We start from the raw sequence: 15,203 nt of genomic DNA, 5'->3' as shown, positions 1-15,203 counted from the left end.
ATAGATTTTCAAGCCTGTACAGCAAATACAAAAACTAGTGTATATAAGTGTAAACTTTATCTCAGTTTTATAATTAATGTGAACAAGTGTAAAATCCACTTGATGTTCAATAACCTAGACATAACAAAGTTATATACCTCACACAATGGTACTTTTAAGCCAATAGATGAATCCACTAATATATCAACAAACAATCAATGTCTGATTCAATTGGACTATTAATGAAGGTACAATCTCCCATATGTGATGTTTTTGTAATTATATAAATCTTTTTGTGTGTCAGCTGAGGATGATCCCCTAGGGATCGAAACCAGTACTGACAGAATTTACTACCATTTTAGTAAATAAATTAATGTATTGATAAGGTGGAGACTTCTCAATTACTTTTATGTTGTAGTATCTATCAATACGGACATGAAGCTAATAGATTATAATAAAATATGATCTGTCGCTAGATTGTACAGACAGGGAGAAAGGGGTGAGGCTTGCATAAAATCCCTTTTTAGGCCTTTTTTCTTTGCTAGGTGGCTTTACGTTGCAACTACACAGATAGGTCTTATGGCAACGATGGGATAGGAAAGGCCTAGGAGTTGGAAGGAAGCGGCCGTGACCTTAATTAAGGTGCAGCCCCAGCATTTAACTGGTGTGAAAATGGGAAACCACAGAAAACCATCTTCAGGGCTGTCGACAGTGGGATTCAAACCTGCTATCTCCCGGATGCAAGCTTTTTAGGCTTAAGGTGTCTTTCCAGTTATAGTTCCTATTTTTGTAGTGTTTTCTGTCTGGAGATTACCGTATTTACTCGCGTATTAGACCCCCTTTTCCCCCACTTTTACAGCCAAAAATAGTAGAGGGGGGTCCAATATGCGATAACCTCAAAATTTTGTGCAGTGAACACGTCTTCTAGGCTATAAAGAGCCATAAATTGTACGTGTAAATATTCCATATTATTATTTAACAAACTTGGAATGTATTTGTTATACTGGCTATTTTCGTCAGAAGGCAGTATTTCTAAACGTAAAAAGACAATAAAGGGTGAACACGACTTTTAGGCCTACTGTACATATAAAAGTCCGTTTTAGTTACTCATATCACGTCATTCGTTACATCTCATTAATTCCTCTGGTGATGTTGACGTCAGGAAGGGCATACGGCCATAAAAACTCGCTACGAAGATTCGTCTCGCTTCATACCCGACCTCGTAGAAAAAAGGGATAAGGGTATAGTGTTATCATATAATTAAATATTGATACAAAAGAACTTAATGGCCAGTCATTTGCCTCTGTCAGTTCAGCAGTAGGCCTACCACTGTACCGTCAACTTCCCTGCCCTGATACCTGCGTGTCGGCATTTCAAGCGACGTCATCTTCACTGCCATCTCGTCAGTCGCATCAGCCATGCTTCATGCAATCAAGAGCATACGAGGTCCTGTCTTTTTGAAACTTTTAAAAATAATTTTGTTTCCGACTATAGAGTCTAAACAGTGTTAATCTATTCCCAAATGGTTTCTGGAGATGGTCTCTGATATTCCCAGTTGGTGTATATGTAGCAGAAGCCGCTCCTTCCGAATAAAGCCATGTTGTAGAAGGCATGCCAAACCATCAGCTGATAACTAGCGTATGTTACGAGTTGTACTTTTGAATGTAATACATAGTAACTGGAAACATTCTTTTGGTAACTGTGGCTGTTGAAACACAGACCCTTATTTTTAAGTACATTTCATGCTTGTTCTCTACATTTATCACATCAGGATTTACGTAAACAGCTGTCCATGAGATAAGACAGACCCCATTGTTTAGGTTAGGTATATTATCGCCCTGATAGTGCCAATAGTTCCTCGACGGAAAGAATAAAAATAAATAACAGGAAAATATACCGCATTTATGGATATCTACAGGTGTGGCGGTAATGCATTTTATTATCATAATGTTTAATTTCGTATGTTTGTTCTCTCTTTTTTTATTAACGCATACCGGTACCCTAGTACGTTGGTGAGTAAAACAATTGTTTTAATTGGATAGCTTTTACCATATTTTAAACTTACTTCTCTCCAAATATAGGTATACCTATGCTGACCCTAGTTACGAAATATTAAACTACCACTTTGTTAATGGTCTCGCCTGGTGTATAAATAGCAACAACTGCGAATATTTCTCAACTAAAGTAAACTCGTTTCCTCATCCCGAGGTGGTACAGCTCTTTTTAGACACACCCCCAGTGAAGGGGAGTTACATGTACCGCTTTTACCGCATATCAACCTTCCTGCCATTCGTAAATGTCTGGCAGTACATTATGGGAAATCGAAGTTGGACTCCCGAGAACAGCAACTAATTGTGCTAACCATTACGCTGGTGGATTATTATTAACTACAAAACACAGACATATAGCATGACTGATGCATGCTTGCAATGTGCAGGTAAGGCACGAAGCTAGGCTTATTCATCTACAGTATTTGCGCGACGTCATCAGAGCTGCAGTAGACCTACGCTACGAAGGCGGACATTTCTTAACTATGAAACACAGATGTAGGTAACGCATGGATTTGACGCGTTTACATTGCGTAGGTCGTACGGACGAAACTATTCACAAATTTGTGCGATGTCATCAGAGCTGCAATAAGACTTGTACCCGCTTCGAAGCGAAATCATTGTTCTCTGACGAATTACGTTGGGGGGTCTTATATGCAAGATTTATTTTTTTTCATTTTCTTCATCTCGGAAAGCCAAGGGGGGTCTAATACACGAGAGGGTCTAATACACGAGTAAATACGGTAACTATTAATTCCTTTAATTTCTCAGGAATTCCTGACGTCCTCAAGATCTCTTGTAAATGATGATGCCCAATGTTGTCAAACACCTTTCTGACATCTAGAAAAATCACTGTTATATTAGTTTTGTTCAGTTTCATGGAATTTAAAACAGAAACCAGTGTAGAAATATTTGTGTGTGTACCGGCTGAAGATATAAATCCCCACTGTTGTGGATTAGGTGTTTATCAAGAGCTAGCTCGATTACTTTCCTAGCAATAGAAAAGATTGTGATTGGTCTCCAGTTTGTAATGTCATCAGCGGCACCTCCCTTTTGTATAAGAACAGTTCCGCCTTTCTAAAACACGGTGGTACCTGTCCTGTTTGAAGCATACGAGTGGCTATTGTAGCAATTATCTCTGAATCTATGTCACTTTTAATAGCTCTAACGAATACGTAATCAGGTCCAGGTGAAGTGCCCACCGCGATTCTACTTGTTGCCAGCTGTATTTCATCTTTAGGTATAACATCATTAAACATGTCATTGTGAACCGTTTGTGTAGCTTCACTCACTTTTGGGGGATAATTTTCTCTCACTGAATTATTTTTATGGTTTAATATTTCATGAAAATAAGCATACATATGTTGAGAATTAATCCGACATCTTTCATAGTTTTGATGAAGGACAATTCTAACTGCTTTCCTACGTTGATTGTGGAACTGAAATTGAGTTAACTGATATAAATACTAACTTCGTCTTTTTTTCTCTATTCCTATTAGCCGACCTTTGCGGATTTGAACTTTGTTTATATCCTTTTTCCGTATTAACATAAGATTTCTTTTTACACGCCTCGTAAAATTTTCTTGCTCGGTGTTTAGGCCCATGAAAAAAATCAATAGCAGTGGACAGAAACTTGAGAAAGTCTTCTACAAATAAGAAAAATTCAGAATCACTGGTGTCAATTTGTAGCTTTACCCTCCATATCACAATTTGCTCTTGGAAGTAAGAGTTATTTGTTTTGTTATTTTATTTCTTTTCTAGATTCATGCCCTTGTTCTGCAGATGTTCCTACATTTATTTCAGTACTTACTTGCTGGTTTGATGCCCCTGCTATCTGTCTATTCACTAAGTGCGTTCGGTACTCATTCGGATGTGCTTTTGAGATAAGGATATTGAACCCGCAAGTGGACTTAAACTGTTGCTCGCAATGGTTACACACGGGCTGAAAGGAATTACTTTTGTCATTACTTCTTTTTGAATCATCCATCTCAATATGAAGAAATTGTAGAAAAGGTCAACATTTCTAGAACAACCATGATTATATCATCGGTGTAATGTTCTAATGAAATATAGTGAAAGTGATATCAAAGACAGATTCAGGCAAAACAATATATACTGTCATATGTTTAGTCAAGGTTGTAGGTTGTCCTGCGACCATTTTCCATTGTCCCCTGTTGATGAAATATTATGATACCCTTTAATACTACTGAGTCTTATCATATTTGGATCTGTGACTACATTCGTGTCTACAAAAGCACTGTTACCAGTAACTGAGTATAACAGATAATTACACATTTATTGTACTGCAGGCCTACTTGCATTGGCAGTGAGCATATACTGTTATCGTGAGATTGTTTTTAATTAACGATGTTACATTACAAGGAACTAACAGGTTATATGTAATTACCTGATATTTATCGTTATACTGTGGTCAAACATGTTCGTATTTTGGAATAACAGGGAACAGGTACGGTACAATTATAAGGCTCAGTGCAAACTGGATCTTGCGAGGCATGTGTTGCTGGTGTTTGTATTTCATTAGAAATCCTCACACATTGACACATTCTTCCGACTGTCCTTAAACATTACGAAACTGACATCCACATCTGCAAGAACTAGTCTAATTCCAACATCTCGCTGCATGGCAAAGAGGAGATAATAGGAGCTGCATGGAAATCTCAAATGTGACTCATTACTTGTGCGCATGCACCTGACAGTCTAGGGAACACATCTGAAGCACAAAAACAAAGCAGTGCTAGGGATGGTAACTAGTGTGTATTTATGAAACTTGATCAACGAGCCAATAGTTAAGAGTTCGATAAGTTAGCTGCTTTTCCGCTGTGCAACGCAACAAAAAATTATTGAGTCTACAGCTGTAACAAATCAATAGCTACCGGACAGATATCCCACCATTCCAGACACCGGACACAACACTTGGGTCAAAAATACATTTCACTCTGGCCTGTACAGAAACATAGATGCAAAAATACTGCATCCACCAAGAAATAGCAACAGTTGGAATTTTAGATATGGATAATTAGGCCTATTCTATTTCTCTATTTTCCTTGTATTAAAACTACATAAATTATCATGTTCATCTACAGGATATTAATTATTAACGTTGAGACATAAATGAGGAAAATCCCACAGTAACCAGAAAAATGCAGAGATCCTCACAGAGATATTCAACTAACTTCTAAATTGCAATGTCCCACCGGAAATGTTCCAAGTAAACACCAACACACCCAGTTTAATCACCCCTGATCTAATAGATCCCCAACCACCAACGAAGAAACTTGCAATTAAGAAACTAAAAAATTACAAGGCATATGGTAAAGATTTACTCTTTGTAGAAATCTGGAAAACACTGGAAAACCTGCAATCATAAAGCTCCACCAACATCTAGTAAAAATGTGGATCATGGAGGAAATTCCAGAGCACCGGACCATCATTTAAAAAAGGAGATAAAACCAACCCACATCACTACAGAGGAATAACCCTACTGGTCTGCATATACAAAATTTTCTCTTGAATAATTTACAGTAGGATCAAAAATACTTGAACCACAACATGGAGAATACCAAGGAGGATTTTGTCTATACAGAACCTGCCCAGACCAAATTCTCAGCTTGAAACTAATAATGGAATATTACAACTGCAGAAATAAACAGCTTTTTCATCATCATCCTAAACCATCTCCAGTTTCCCAGGTGTGGTATATGAGCCTCCTCCATCTCATCCTGTCCTTGTACCATTCTTCCTCCACCAACTTGTCCCAATCATGACCTCTCAGCATTACATCGCTCTTAACTAAATCTATCCATTTCCTTCGTGGCCTTCCCACGGGTCGTCTTCCTTCTACCTTTCTGTCAAATTCCTTCCTTGCAGTTCTGTTTACTGGCATCCTCTTCATGTGACCAAACCACTTCAGTCTTGATATCTGAATCTTATTTTGGAGAGAATTGTCTATTCCTACCTCTTCTCTAATTTTCTCATTCCTAATCTTGTCTTTCCTGGTTTTCTGGATCATAGTGCATAGGAATTTAATTTCAGCTGCCTGAAGTTTGGAATTATCTCTATTGGTCAGTGTTGTGGTTTCGAGACTGTATGTAAGAATTGGTGTATAATAGGACTTGTACAATGTCATTTTTGTTTTCATGGGTATTTGCTCATCCCACAGCAGGTGTCTTACCTGGTGGTAGAATTGTGTTGCCTTATTGATTCGATTGTTCACCTCATGTTTTGCTAGGTTGTCATTTGATATAAAGCTACCCAAGTATTTGAAAACTGAAACGCTGTCCAGTTGAGCTTCATTTAACATGACTATCGGTTCTGCTCCTTCCCCATACACTTTCATCACCACCGTCTTGGTCTTGCTGATGTTTAAACCATATTTCTTAAACTCCTCACTCCAGCTTTGTATTCTCTCTCCCAATTCATCTTCTGAGTCACTCCAGATCGCAACATCATCTGCAAATGTGAAGGCTTTGATATCTCCATGTTCTTTCCTTTTAACAGATTTCATTACTACATCCATTACAATAATAAATAGAAGTGGTGACAATGAGCTGCCCTGCTGCACTCCTCTCTTTGTTTCAAACCAGTCCGACAAACCACATCCTACTTGAATACAGCTTCTGTTCCCACTATACAACATTTTCACTTTGTCTATGAGGCTGTCTCGCACTTGAAGTTCTTTCATGCATTGCCAAATTCTTTCCCTTGGTACACTATCGTATGCTTTCTCAATGTCCAAAAATATAAGGAATAAAGGCTCGTTCTTCTCCCAGTATTTTTCCATTAGCATCCTAATTGCAAATATAAGGTCTGTAGTTGACCTTCCTGGTCTGAAACCATACTGCTCTTCTTCCAAAATTGGTTCAACAATATCTCTGATTCTGGTCTCTATTATTTTTTCCAATATTTTCAGGACATGAGACAGTAGTGTGATACCACGGTATTTAGTACATTTTCGTCAGCTTCCTTTCTTGAACAGAGGTACAATGATGTCCATCTTCCAGTCCTCAGGAATAGTATTTTCCTCCCATATCTTGTTGAGCAGTCTATAGAGCCATTGGATTCCTGGAACTCCCGCTGCTTTCAGCATATCTGCACTTAGTTCATCTACGCCCACTGCCTTTCCTTTCTTCATGCTCTTGAGCGCATTTTCAACCTCAAGCCATGTAATTGGTGGTTCAGTTGTGGTTCCTCGACTTGGCTCTCCTCTATCCGTTGTTATGTTTTCTGTATCTCCATTCAGCAGCTTTTCGAAATAGATCTTGAGTTCTTGTTTAATTCCTCCCTCTTCTTGTGCCAGAGTTCCATAATCACGTTCTACTGCTTTTATGGTCTCTTGATCCCTTCGCTTGTTTTTCACTACTCTGTATAGCAATTTCATATTTCCTCTACTGTCCTCTTCCAGTTTGTCTGCAAACTCATTCCATTTCTTCTCTTTTTCTTCCCTTACAATGTTCTTTACAGCAATTTTCTTGTCCCTGTATACTCCTTGAAGTCTTTGTATTTCTTGTTCATTTCGTTCTTGTCCCTGTTTTTGTTTCTCCTTGTCCAGTGCCTTCTTTATTTGGTTTCTTTCTTTCGCCGCTGTTTTCACTCTATCATTCCACCATGGTGTCTCCTTTTTTCTTTTGATAGAACTTGTAACTCCACATAGGTTTTTGGCTTCTCCCACAAAGGTGTCTTTGAAGGCCTTCCATTCTTCATTAACGCTGGTTACTTCACACTTCGGCAAACTCTGTTGAATCCTTAGTTTGTATTCTTCCTTTATTTGGACTTCTTGCAACTTCCAAGTTTTAATCCTTGGTTTTTTCGTAATAAGTTTCTGCGTTTCATTTCTCTTATGTTTGAAGTCTACTACCAACAATCTGTGGTCACTGTCCATGCTTTCACTAGGGATGACCTTTACATCTGTGATGTACCTGCCACCATCTTTATTTGTGATTACGTAGTTAATCAATGTTCTATACTGGCCATCCCAACTGTACCTTGTTATTCTGTGACTGTCTCATTTTTTGAAGAATGTATTTTTGATTATAAGATCATTTCTTCTGCACAGATCAATAGTTGTTCTCCTTCTGGGTTCCTTTGTCCAAATCCATGTGGACCAATGATGTTCTCGTACCCAAGTCTGTCTACCCCAACTTGCGCATTTAGATCTCCAATAATAACATTTTCCTCATTAACTGTATCTTCCAGGTCTTGCCGAAATTTCTCTTTGTCTTCCTCACTGCAGCCTGTCTGTGGGGCATACACTTGTATGATGGTGTACTTAGTGTTCTCCAGTTTCATGGACATTTTAATGATTCTATCACTTTTGCAGATAACTTCAGCTGTAGCATCAGTCCTTTCATTAATTAAGAATCCAACACCATTTTTTGCTACCTTCTCCTGTCCACTCCAGTATAATTTATAACCTCCATGAAGTGTCTTACTTCCAATCCCTTTCCATTTGGTCTCACTTAATCCCAATATTGATATTTTTCTTCTATCCATCATGTCTAGGAGTTCTTCTAACTTTCCAGTTAATGACAGAATGTTCATAGTTCCAATTCGGTATTTGGGTCTCTTTTTTATTTGGGGTTTCCTTTCAGAACATTGTATATCATCAGCCTTACGGTCATCATACTTTACAATTGTCTGAGAGGACGTGTCAGTCCGGTCTATAATATTCTTTCCGAGGCTCTTTTTCTTATTGAAAGCAACTATACTCAATACTCTCCTGCTGACTTGCTAGGCCTAACGCATAAGGGGATTTTCTTTCAGGGTTTACTCCCTTAGCCTTTGAGGATGCCTTCCTCGTTCTACAAGGCAGTAGGTTCCATCTGTACACCCCAGAAGGATGGGTTGCCTCTTCCGCCATCTCCGCCGTACCGAAGTCCATCTTCTCCGCCGTAGATGCCGTTGAGGTCTTCACTCTTAACCCAGGGCAAGGGCCCTCCATATTTATGATCCCTGGAGAGAGGGTGTCCCAGTATTTTAAAACCCCCAGGAATTGGGCTACCTGTTGGTCCGCGGGTTGTATTGGTTATTTCAACCAGCCCTACATACTGTAGGGGCCCCCTATCCGCCACCTGGGGACGCGCTCTGTAGGGGTCAGGTTCCCCTGGTTACTTATTGGAAGTTAACCCCACCCACAAGGAGTAAGGTTATTTGCAGCTTTTTATCTCATTTATAAATTTCAAAAAACCATATGATAGTATGCCTAGACCCACATTTTTCAAAATCCTCAGATCATATGGTTTTCATTGCAAATTAATAAAAATCATCAAACTAACTTTAACGAACACAAAATTCTAAGGTAAAGTTCAAGGGAGAAGCAACAAAAGATTTTACAATAAAAATCGGCCTCAGATGAAGTGACGGATTACCTCTACTGCTTTTCAATATGGCTCTCAATTAAATCATGAAACTTTAGCAAAAGGTAAATCCACCTAAAATCACAACTGTAGCAAAACCCTCAATAAGAACAAACTGGCAGGGATTAATGGATGAGATATATATTTTTTTTTTCTATTTGTTTTAAGTCGCACCGACACAGATAGGTCTTGTGGCAATGATGAGAGAGGAAAGGCCTAGGAATGGGAAGGAAGTGGCCGTGGCCTTAATGAAGGTGCAGCCCCAGCATTTGCCTGGTGTGAAAATGGGAAAACACGGCTGCTGACAGTGGGGTTCGAACCCACTATCTCCCAGATGCGAGCTCACAGCTGTGCGCCCCTAACTGCACGGCCAACTTGCCCAGTATTTATGGATGATTTAGCCTTCTTTGCCCTTGAGTTGGAAGAAATTCGTGCCCAGATCACCAGACTACAAAAAATCACCCTATAAATGGGATTATAAATATCCTTTGAGAAAACTGAGATCATACCCATGAAACCCCTGAACATAAATGAAGTCACCATAAATATCATAAAAATTAGCATACTTCTAGGATTAAAATACCTTGGAGAGATCATCACACAATTTGAATGAGAAAGAAATATGGATAAATAGAAGTAACAAAATGAAGAAAAGCCCAATTTCTAACCTGGTCAAAGTATAATAAGAAATGCCTGTCAATAGACACTAAAGATCCAACATTATAAAACCACAACATTATAAAACCATACCTCTCCCGGAAGCCACTTACGCTTGTGAAATCCTGTTTCAAATTAAAAACAAAAGAACTGATCAGCTCATCAAAACTGAGAAAAGAATCATAAGAACTCGAATAAATAAAAACTTCCAGGTCAAATGAGCCTGGAAAATTCTTCATAATGAAACTGTTCATCGAGAGAATTTTTTTTTTTTTTTTTTTTTTTTTTTTTTTTTGCTAGGGGCTTTACGTCGCACCGACACAGATAGGTCTTATGGCGACGATGGGATAGGAAAGGCCTAGGAGTTGGAAGGAAGCGGGCGTGGCCTTAATTAAGGTACAGCCCCAGCATTTGCCTGGTGTGAAAATGGGAAACCACGGAAAACCATTTTCAGGGCTGCCGATAGTGGGATTCGAACCTACTATCTCCCGGATGCAAGCTCACAGCCGCGGGCCTCTACGCGCACGGCCAACTCGCCCGGTCATTGAGAGATTGATCCAATCACCAGCGCAATGAAGAAAAAAACAAATCTTGTATTTCTTTCACATTTTAAGACTGCCAGGAAACTGGATTTTATGACAACTAGTGATGAGAAATCTTGGAAAGAAGACAGGAGGACAATGGATCTATGAAATTCAACAAGATCTCAAAAGCAGTAAAACCCTTCTTAAACTCTCAAATTTTTCAGAAGAAATGACACATAGAAGGTCTATAGCAATTTCAGGCAAACTGAAAAATTTCAATCAGAAAAAATGAAAAAGTATTGGGCAGATCATAAGAACCGAACAGTACAATCTTCAAAGAGAAAGTGAACACAGAACAACTCAAGTGGTCCAATGTGGCTGATAAAGTAAATAATAATAATAATAATAATAATAATAATAATAATAATAATAATAATAATAATAATAATATGGCGTAGGGATGTGGCGACCCCATCGCCCAGTGGGAAACCACTGCAATCAGCTACCCGAGTATTGGCGGGAAAACCATAACATATGCGGAGTATGGAGGAAATGCCTACTCCCAGTCCTGAACAACTAGGATGAACTTGTAGCACTTCATTCATCACCAATTCATACTTCATTAATCACCTTTCCAGATCACATCTGGAATTGTAAAGCCTGACCTTGGTCAGAAATGTTTCGATCGAAAGATCAGACAATCAATGATGATGAGTCTTCTAATGAATAAATCCACCGGTGTGGACAAACAACAACAAGGATCTGCACAAAGACACCACTCGGAATCGGTGGGGTGTCAAGTAGAAGACCTAGGCGAATCGGAGCGCCTGGAAGCCCAACAGACAATCGACAGACAGCTGACAGACAGTGGACTAACCCAACAATGTAAGAAGAGACTTAAGTTCAACAAATCAGGAAAATTTTCATACTTTGCAACATTAAACATTAATTCACTAAGTAAGGTGGGCAAGTTGAAACATTTAACTGATGTGATGGACCAACATAGGATTTTAATAATGGCTTTACAAGAACTTAGGAACACAGACCAGGACCCAATTGAATCAGGAGGTTATCGTCTCTACAAAGGACCTCCAGGAGAAAGAGTAATGAAGAATGTCCCTCAATTTGGTGTAGGTTTTCTTGTTCATAGTAGCATAATAGACTCAATTGAAGAATTTTCTTCAAAATCTTCGAGGATGGCACTTCTAACAATTAAAGTAGGGAATAAAACTTATACTTTAATAAATGTCCATGCACCAACAAATGACAAAAACAATAAAGATAGAGAAGGAGTTGAAAACTTTTGGGAGGAACTTGATTACATATTAGCGAAGATCCCTGATGAGCATATAAAAATCTTACTTGGAGATTTCAATGCTAAAATAGGCAGAGAAAAGAAGTATCGCACAGTTGTAGGAAAATGGCCAGCTCATAAATTAACGAACAAAAATGGCCAAAGATTAATTGAACTTTGTGCAGATCATAGACTCGTTTTGGAAACCACCAGATTCATGAGGCGACCACATAAACTTATGACATGGAAATGCCCTAACGTAAAATTGGGAGAGTTTCAGATTGATCATGTTGCCATGGATAAAGATTATCATAAAGAAATTTATAATGTCAGAGTCCTCCGTGGGGTAGACATTGACTCGGATCATTATATCTCAAAAATAAAAATCAAGTTAACACCAAAAAGGAAACACAAACATAATCATCTCAAAGCAAGGAGAAATTATGATCCCAGTTACTTAATAAATAATAAAATATATTTAGAGAGATCCAAAACACCTTTAAATGACAAATTAGAGACAATGATCAACAAACTTAAAACCATAGCTGAAGAAATTGCCCCAATCAAAAGGAGAAAGAAACATGCGTGGTGGAACGAGGAATGTGACAAAGCAATTCAAGCAAGACACAAGGCATGGATAAATGATCAACAGAGGAAAACGGAAAAATCTCGAGAAGAACTAATTAATGCCAGAAGACAAACAGCTAAAGAAATTAGGACAATTAAAAGGAATTATCAAAAGGAAATGCTTAGCACTATAGAAGAAACATTCAATCAGCATAAAACAAGAGACTATTACAAAACATTCAAGCAATATCAATCTAAATTTACCCCTCCCACACTTATGTTAAGAAATAAAAATGGTAAAATGGCACACAATAATCAGGATAATGCTAACATTCTTGCTGAATACTTTAAAGAGTTACTTAATTGTGAGGATCCTGTGGAACATTTAGAATTTGATCCTAACCCAAAAAATAAAACTCCATTACAAAAGATTATACCACCAGTTTACAATGAAGTGAAAACGGCAATTAATGCACTTAAAAACTACAAAGCAGCAGGAGAGAATCAAATAGTAGCAGAAATATGGAAGAATGCTAATGATCAGACTATTCAAAACCTACATAAATACATCATTGATATTTGGAACACGGAGAAGCTTCCTGAGGAATGGAATACAGCGATAATCCACCCGCTGCACAAGAAAGGTGATCGCTCCGATCCAAATAATTATCGGGGGATATCCTTACTTGATATTACATACAAGATTTTATCCAAGATTATATACACAAGAATCCAAGAACAACTCGACCAAGAACTTGGAGAATATCAGGGAGGATTTCGACCAGGTAGAAGCTGTCCAGATCAAATCATTAGTTTAAAATGGATAATGAAGCACCAAAGAGTTCGAAGTAAGGGTCTGGTCATCACGTTTGTAGATTTTAAAAAAGCATACGACAGTATTCATCGTGACTCATTATTAAAAAGCCTTAAAGAATTTGGCTTACATCAAAAACTTGTTAACCTCATTAATATGACTTTTAAAAATACGAAGGCAAAAGTTAAATTTAGAGGTGAATTATCAGAATCATTCACTATAAGAACTGGACTTCGACAAGGAGACGGACTTTCACCATTGTTATTTAATTGTGCATTGGAGAAGGTTATGCGTGAATGGAACAAGAAATGCCAACCAACTATCAAGATCGGTAGAAATATTAAACTCAACTGCCTTGCTTTTGCGGACGATTTAGCATTACTTGCAAATACAATAGAAGAGGCTAAATTTCAAATTGAACAACTAGAAATTATAGCTAAAAAAATGGGATTACAAATTTCATTTGAAAAAACAGAAATGATGCCAACTTTTAAAGTTGATTTACCAGTTATTCAGCTGAACAGTAATAAAGAGATTAAAATTGTTCAGAAATTCAAATATCTTGGGGAAATAATAACATGGAACACAAATGAAAAAGAAGCAATAGAACACAGAACAACTAAATTTAAACAAGCACAAAGACTTACCTGGCCAACCTATAAAAAAAAATCTCTTTCGATAAACGCTAAGCTGAAACACTATAATTCCATAGTTAAACCAGAGGCAACCTATGCTAGTGAAACTTTATTCAAATTAAATGTAAAATCTACAACAGACAAATTACAGAAAACTGAGAGAAGAATTCTTAGAACAATTATTAATAAAAAACACCAAGTTGATGGACAGTGGAGATTGTTGCCTAACAACATTGTCTATCGTGAATGTGAATCAATAATATCTACAATGCGTAAAAGAAGAATTTCCTTTTTCTGTCACATATCAAGATTAGCAGACACCAGGATATTGAAACAACTATTCGATTACTTTTTGAAGAATAAAATCAATAATAATTGGTTCAAAGAAGTTCAGGACGATTTGGAAGAATTGGGTATAACTCGGCAACAAATCAAAGACAGAAAAGAGAAGAGGATTTTGAAGAACAAAAGCATAAGTCTCAAACTAAAAGCAGTTGAACGGAAACAATATACTATATCGGACACACAAAGGGCTTCCAGGTCGGAGAGGATGAAAAAGTTCTGGGAGAAGAAGAAGAAGAAATTAACTCAAATGTATTGATTTCAGTGCTCCAATGTGGGCGTAAAATATGTAAATAAATAAATAAATAATAATATGAATTATACACTTTAGAAAGCTGACCAAGCAAATGTACTCACCTATGCGTGTCTTGAAAAATGCATACTGCTGAAATTCTGGCTCAGCTTCCTCAAACATGACATTCTTAAGCAACTGTCCCAAACTTAGATTCACATCTACCTGTGCCTTGCCAAAGATTTTCATATATGGGTTAGGCTGAGCAGCTCCAGATACATTCTGAACTCTGTTGGACAACTGAAATTCCACTGCACCAGTCTCTAGCCGGACAGCAGAATTTGTAGGCGTAGTAGCTGTCAGCTGGATACGCTATAAAAACATCACCATCAACAATTAAAAAGAAATCAGTATTCTTTCATACAGAAGTATACTGAACTCTATGAACTTAATAACAAAATACAGTATGACAACAATGAGATTTCTATCAGCCTGAAAGATTCTCATCCTGGAGAAAAGTGAGTATATATGTAAAGTAATGGTGGTGGTGGTGATTACTGTTCTAAGAGGAAGTACAACTGGGCAACCATTCACTCTTAACACCAATCAGAAGGAAAATGGAGGAGGTCCGATATTTTGAAGAAAGAAGGTATCAACAAAAGAAAGGAAAGGGCCACAAAAGGGCATAAAAATGAAAAAATCCCTAGGTCTCACAAACCTAATACCATTGGGGTCAGA

The 15,203-nt window shown here is 37.8% G+C and overlaps 1 protein-coding gene across 1 annotated transcript in view; it reads right to left on the bottom strand.

Moving 5' to 3' along the window:
- The window catches only part of tweek (transmembrane protein KIAA1109 homolog tweek), an 843,591-nt gene that overhangs the window by 277,336 nt on the left and 551,052 nt on the right, over positions 1-15,203 (bottom strand). Inside the window, 1 exon segment of the mRNA XM_068226772.1 lies at positions 14,591-14,837. Within this exon segment, the coding sequence (XP_068082873.1) occupies positions 14,591-14,837 (247 nt within the window).

This window comes from Anabrus simplex, chromosome 1 (assembly GCF_040414725.1).
Source record: "Anabrus simplex isolate iqAnaSimp1 chromosome 1, ASM4041472v1, whole genome shotgun sequence".
Classification (NCBI taxonomy): domain Eukaryota; kingdom Metazoa; phylum Arthropoda; class Insecta; order Orthoptera; family Tettigoniidae; genus Anabrus; species Anabrus simplex.
The sequence above is the reverse complement of the archived record's forward strand: the minus strand, read 5'-3'. Positions and strand labels throughout refer to the sequence as shown.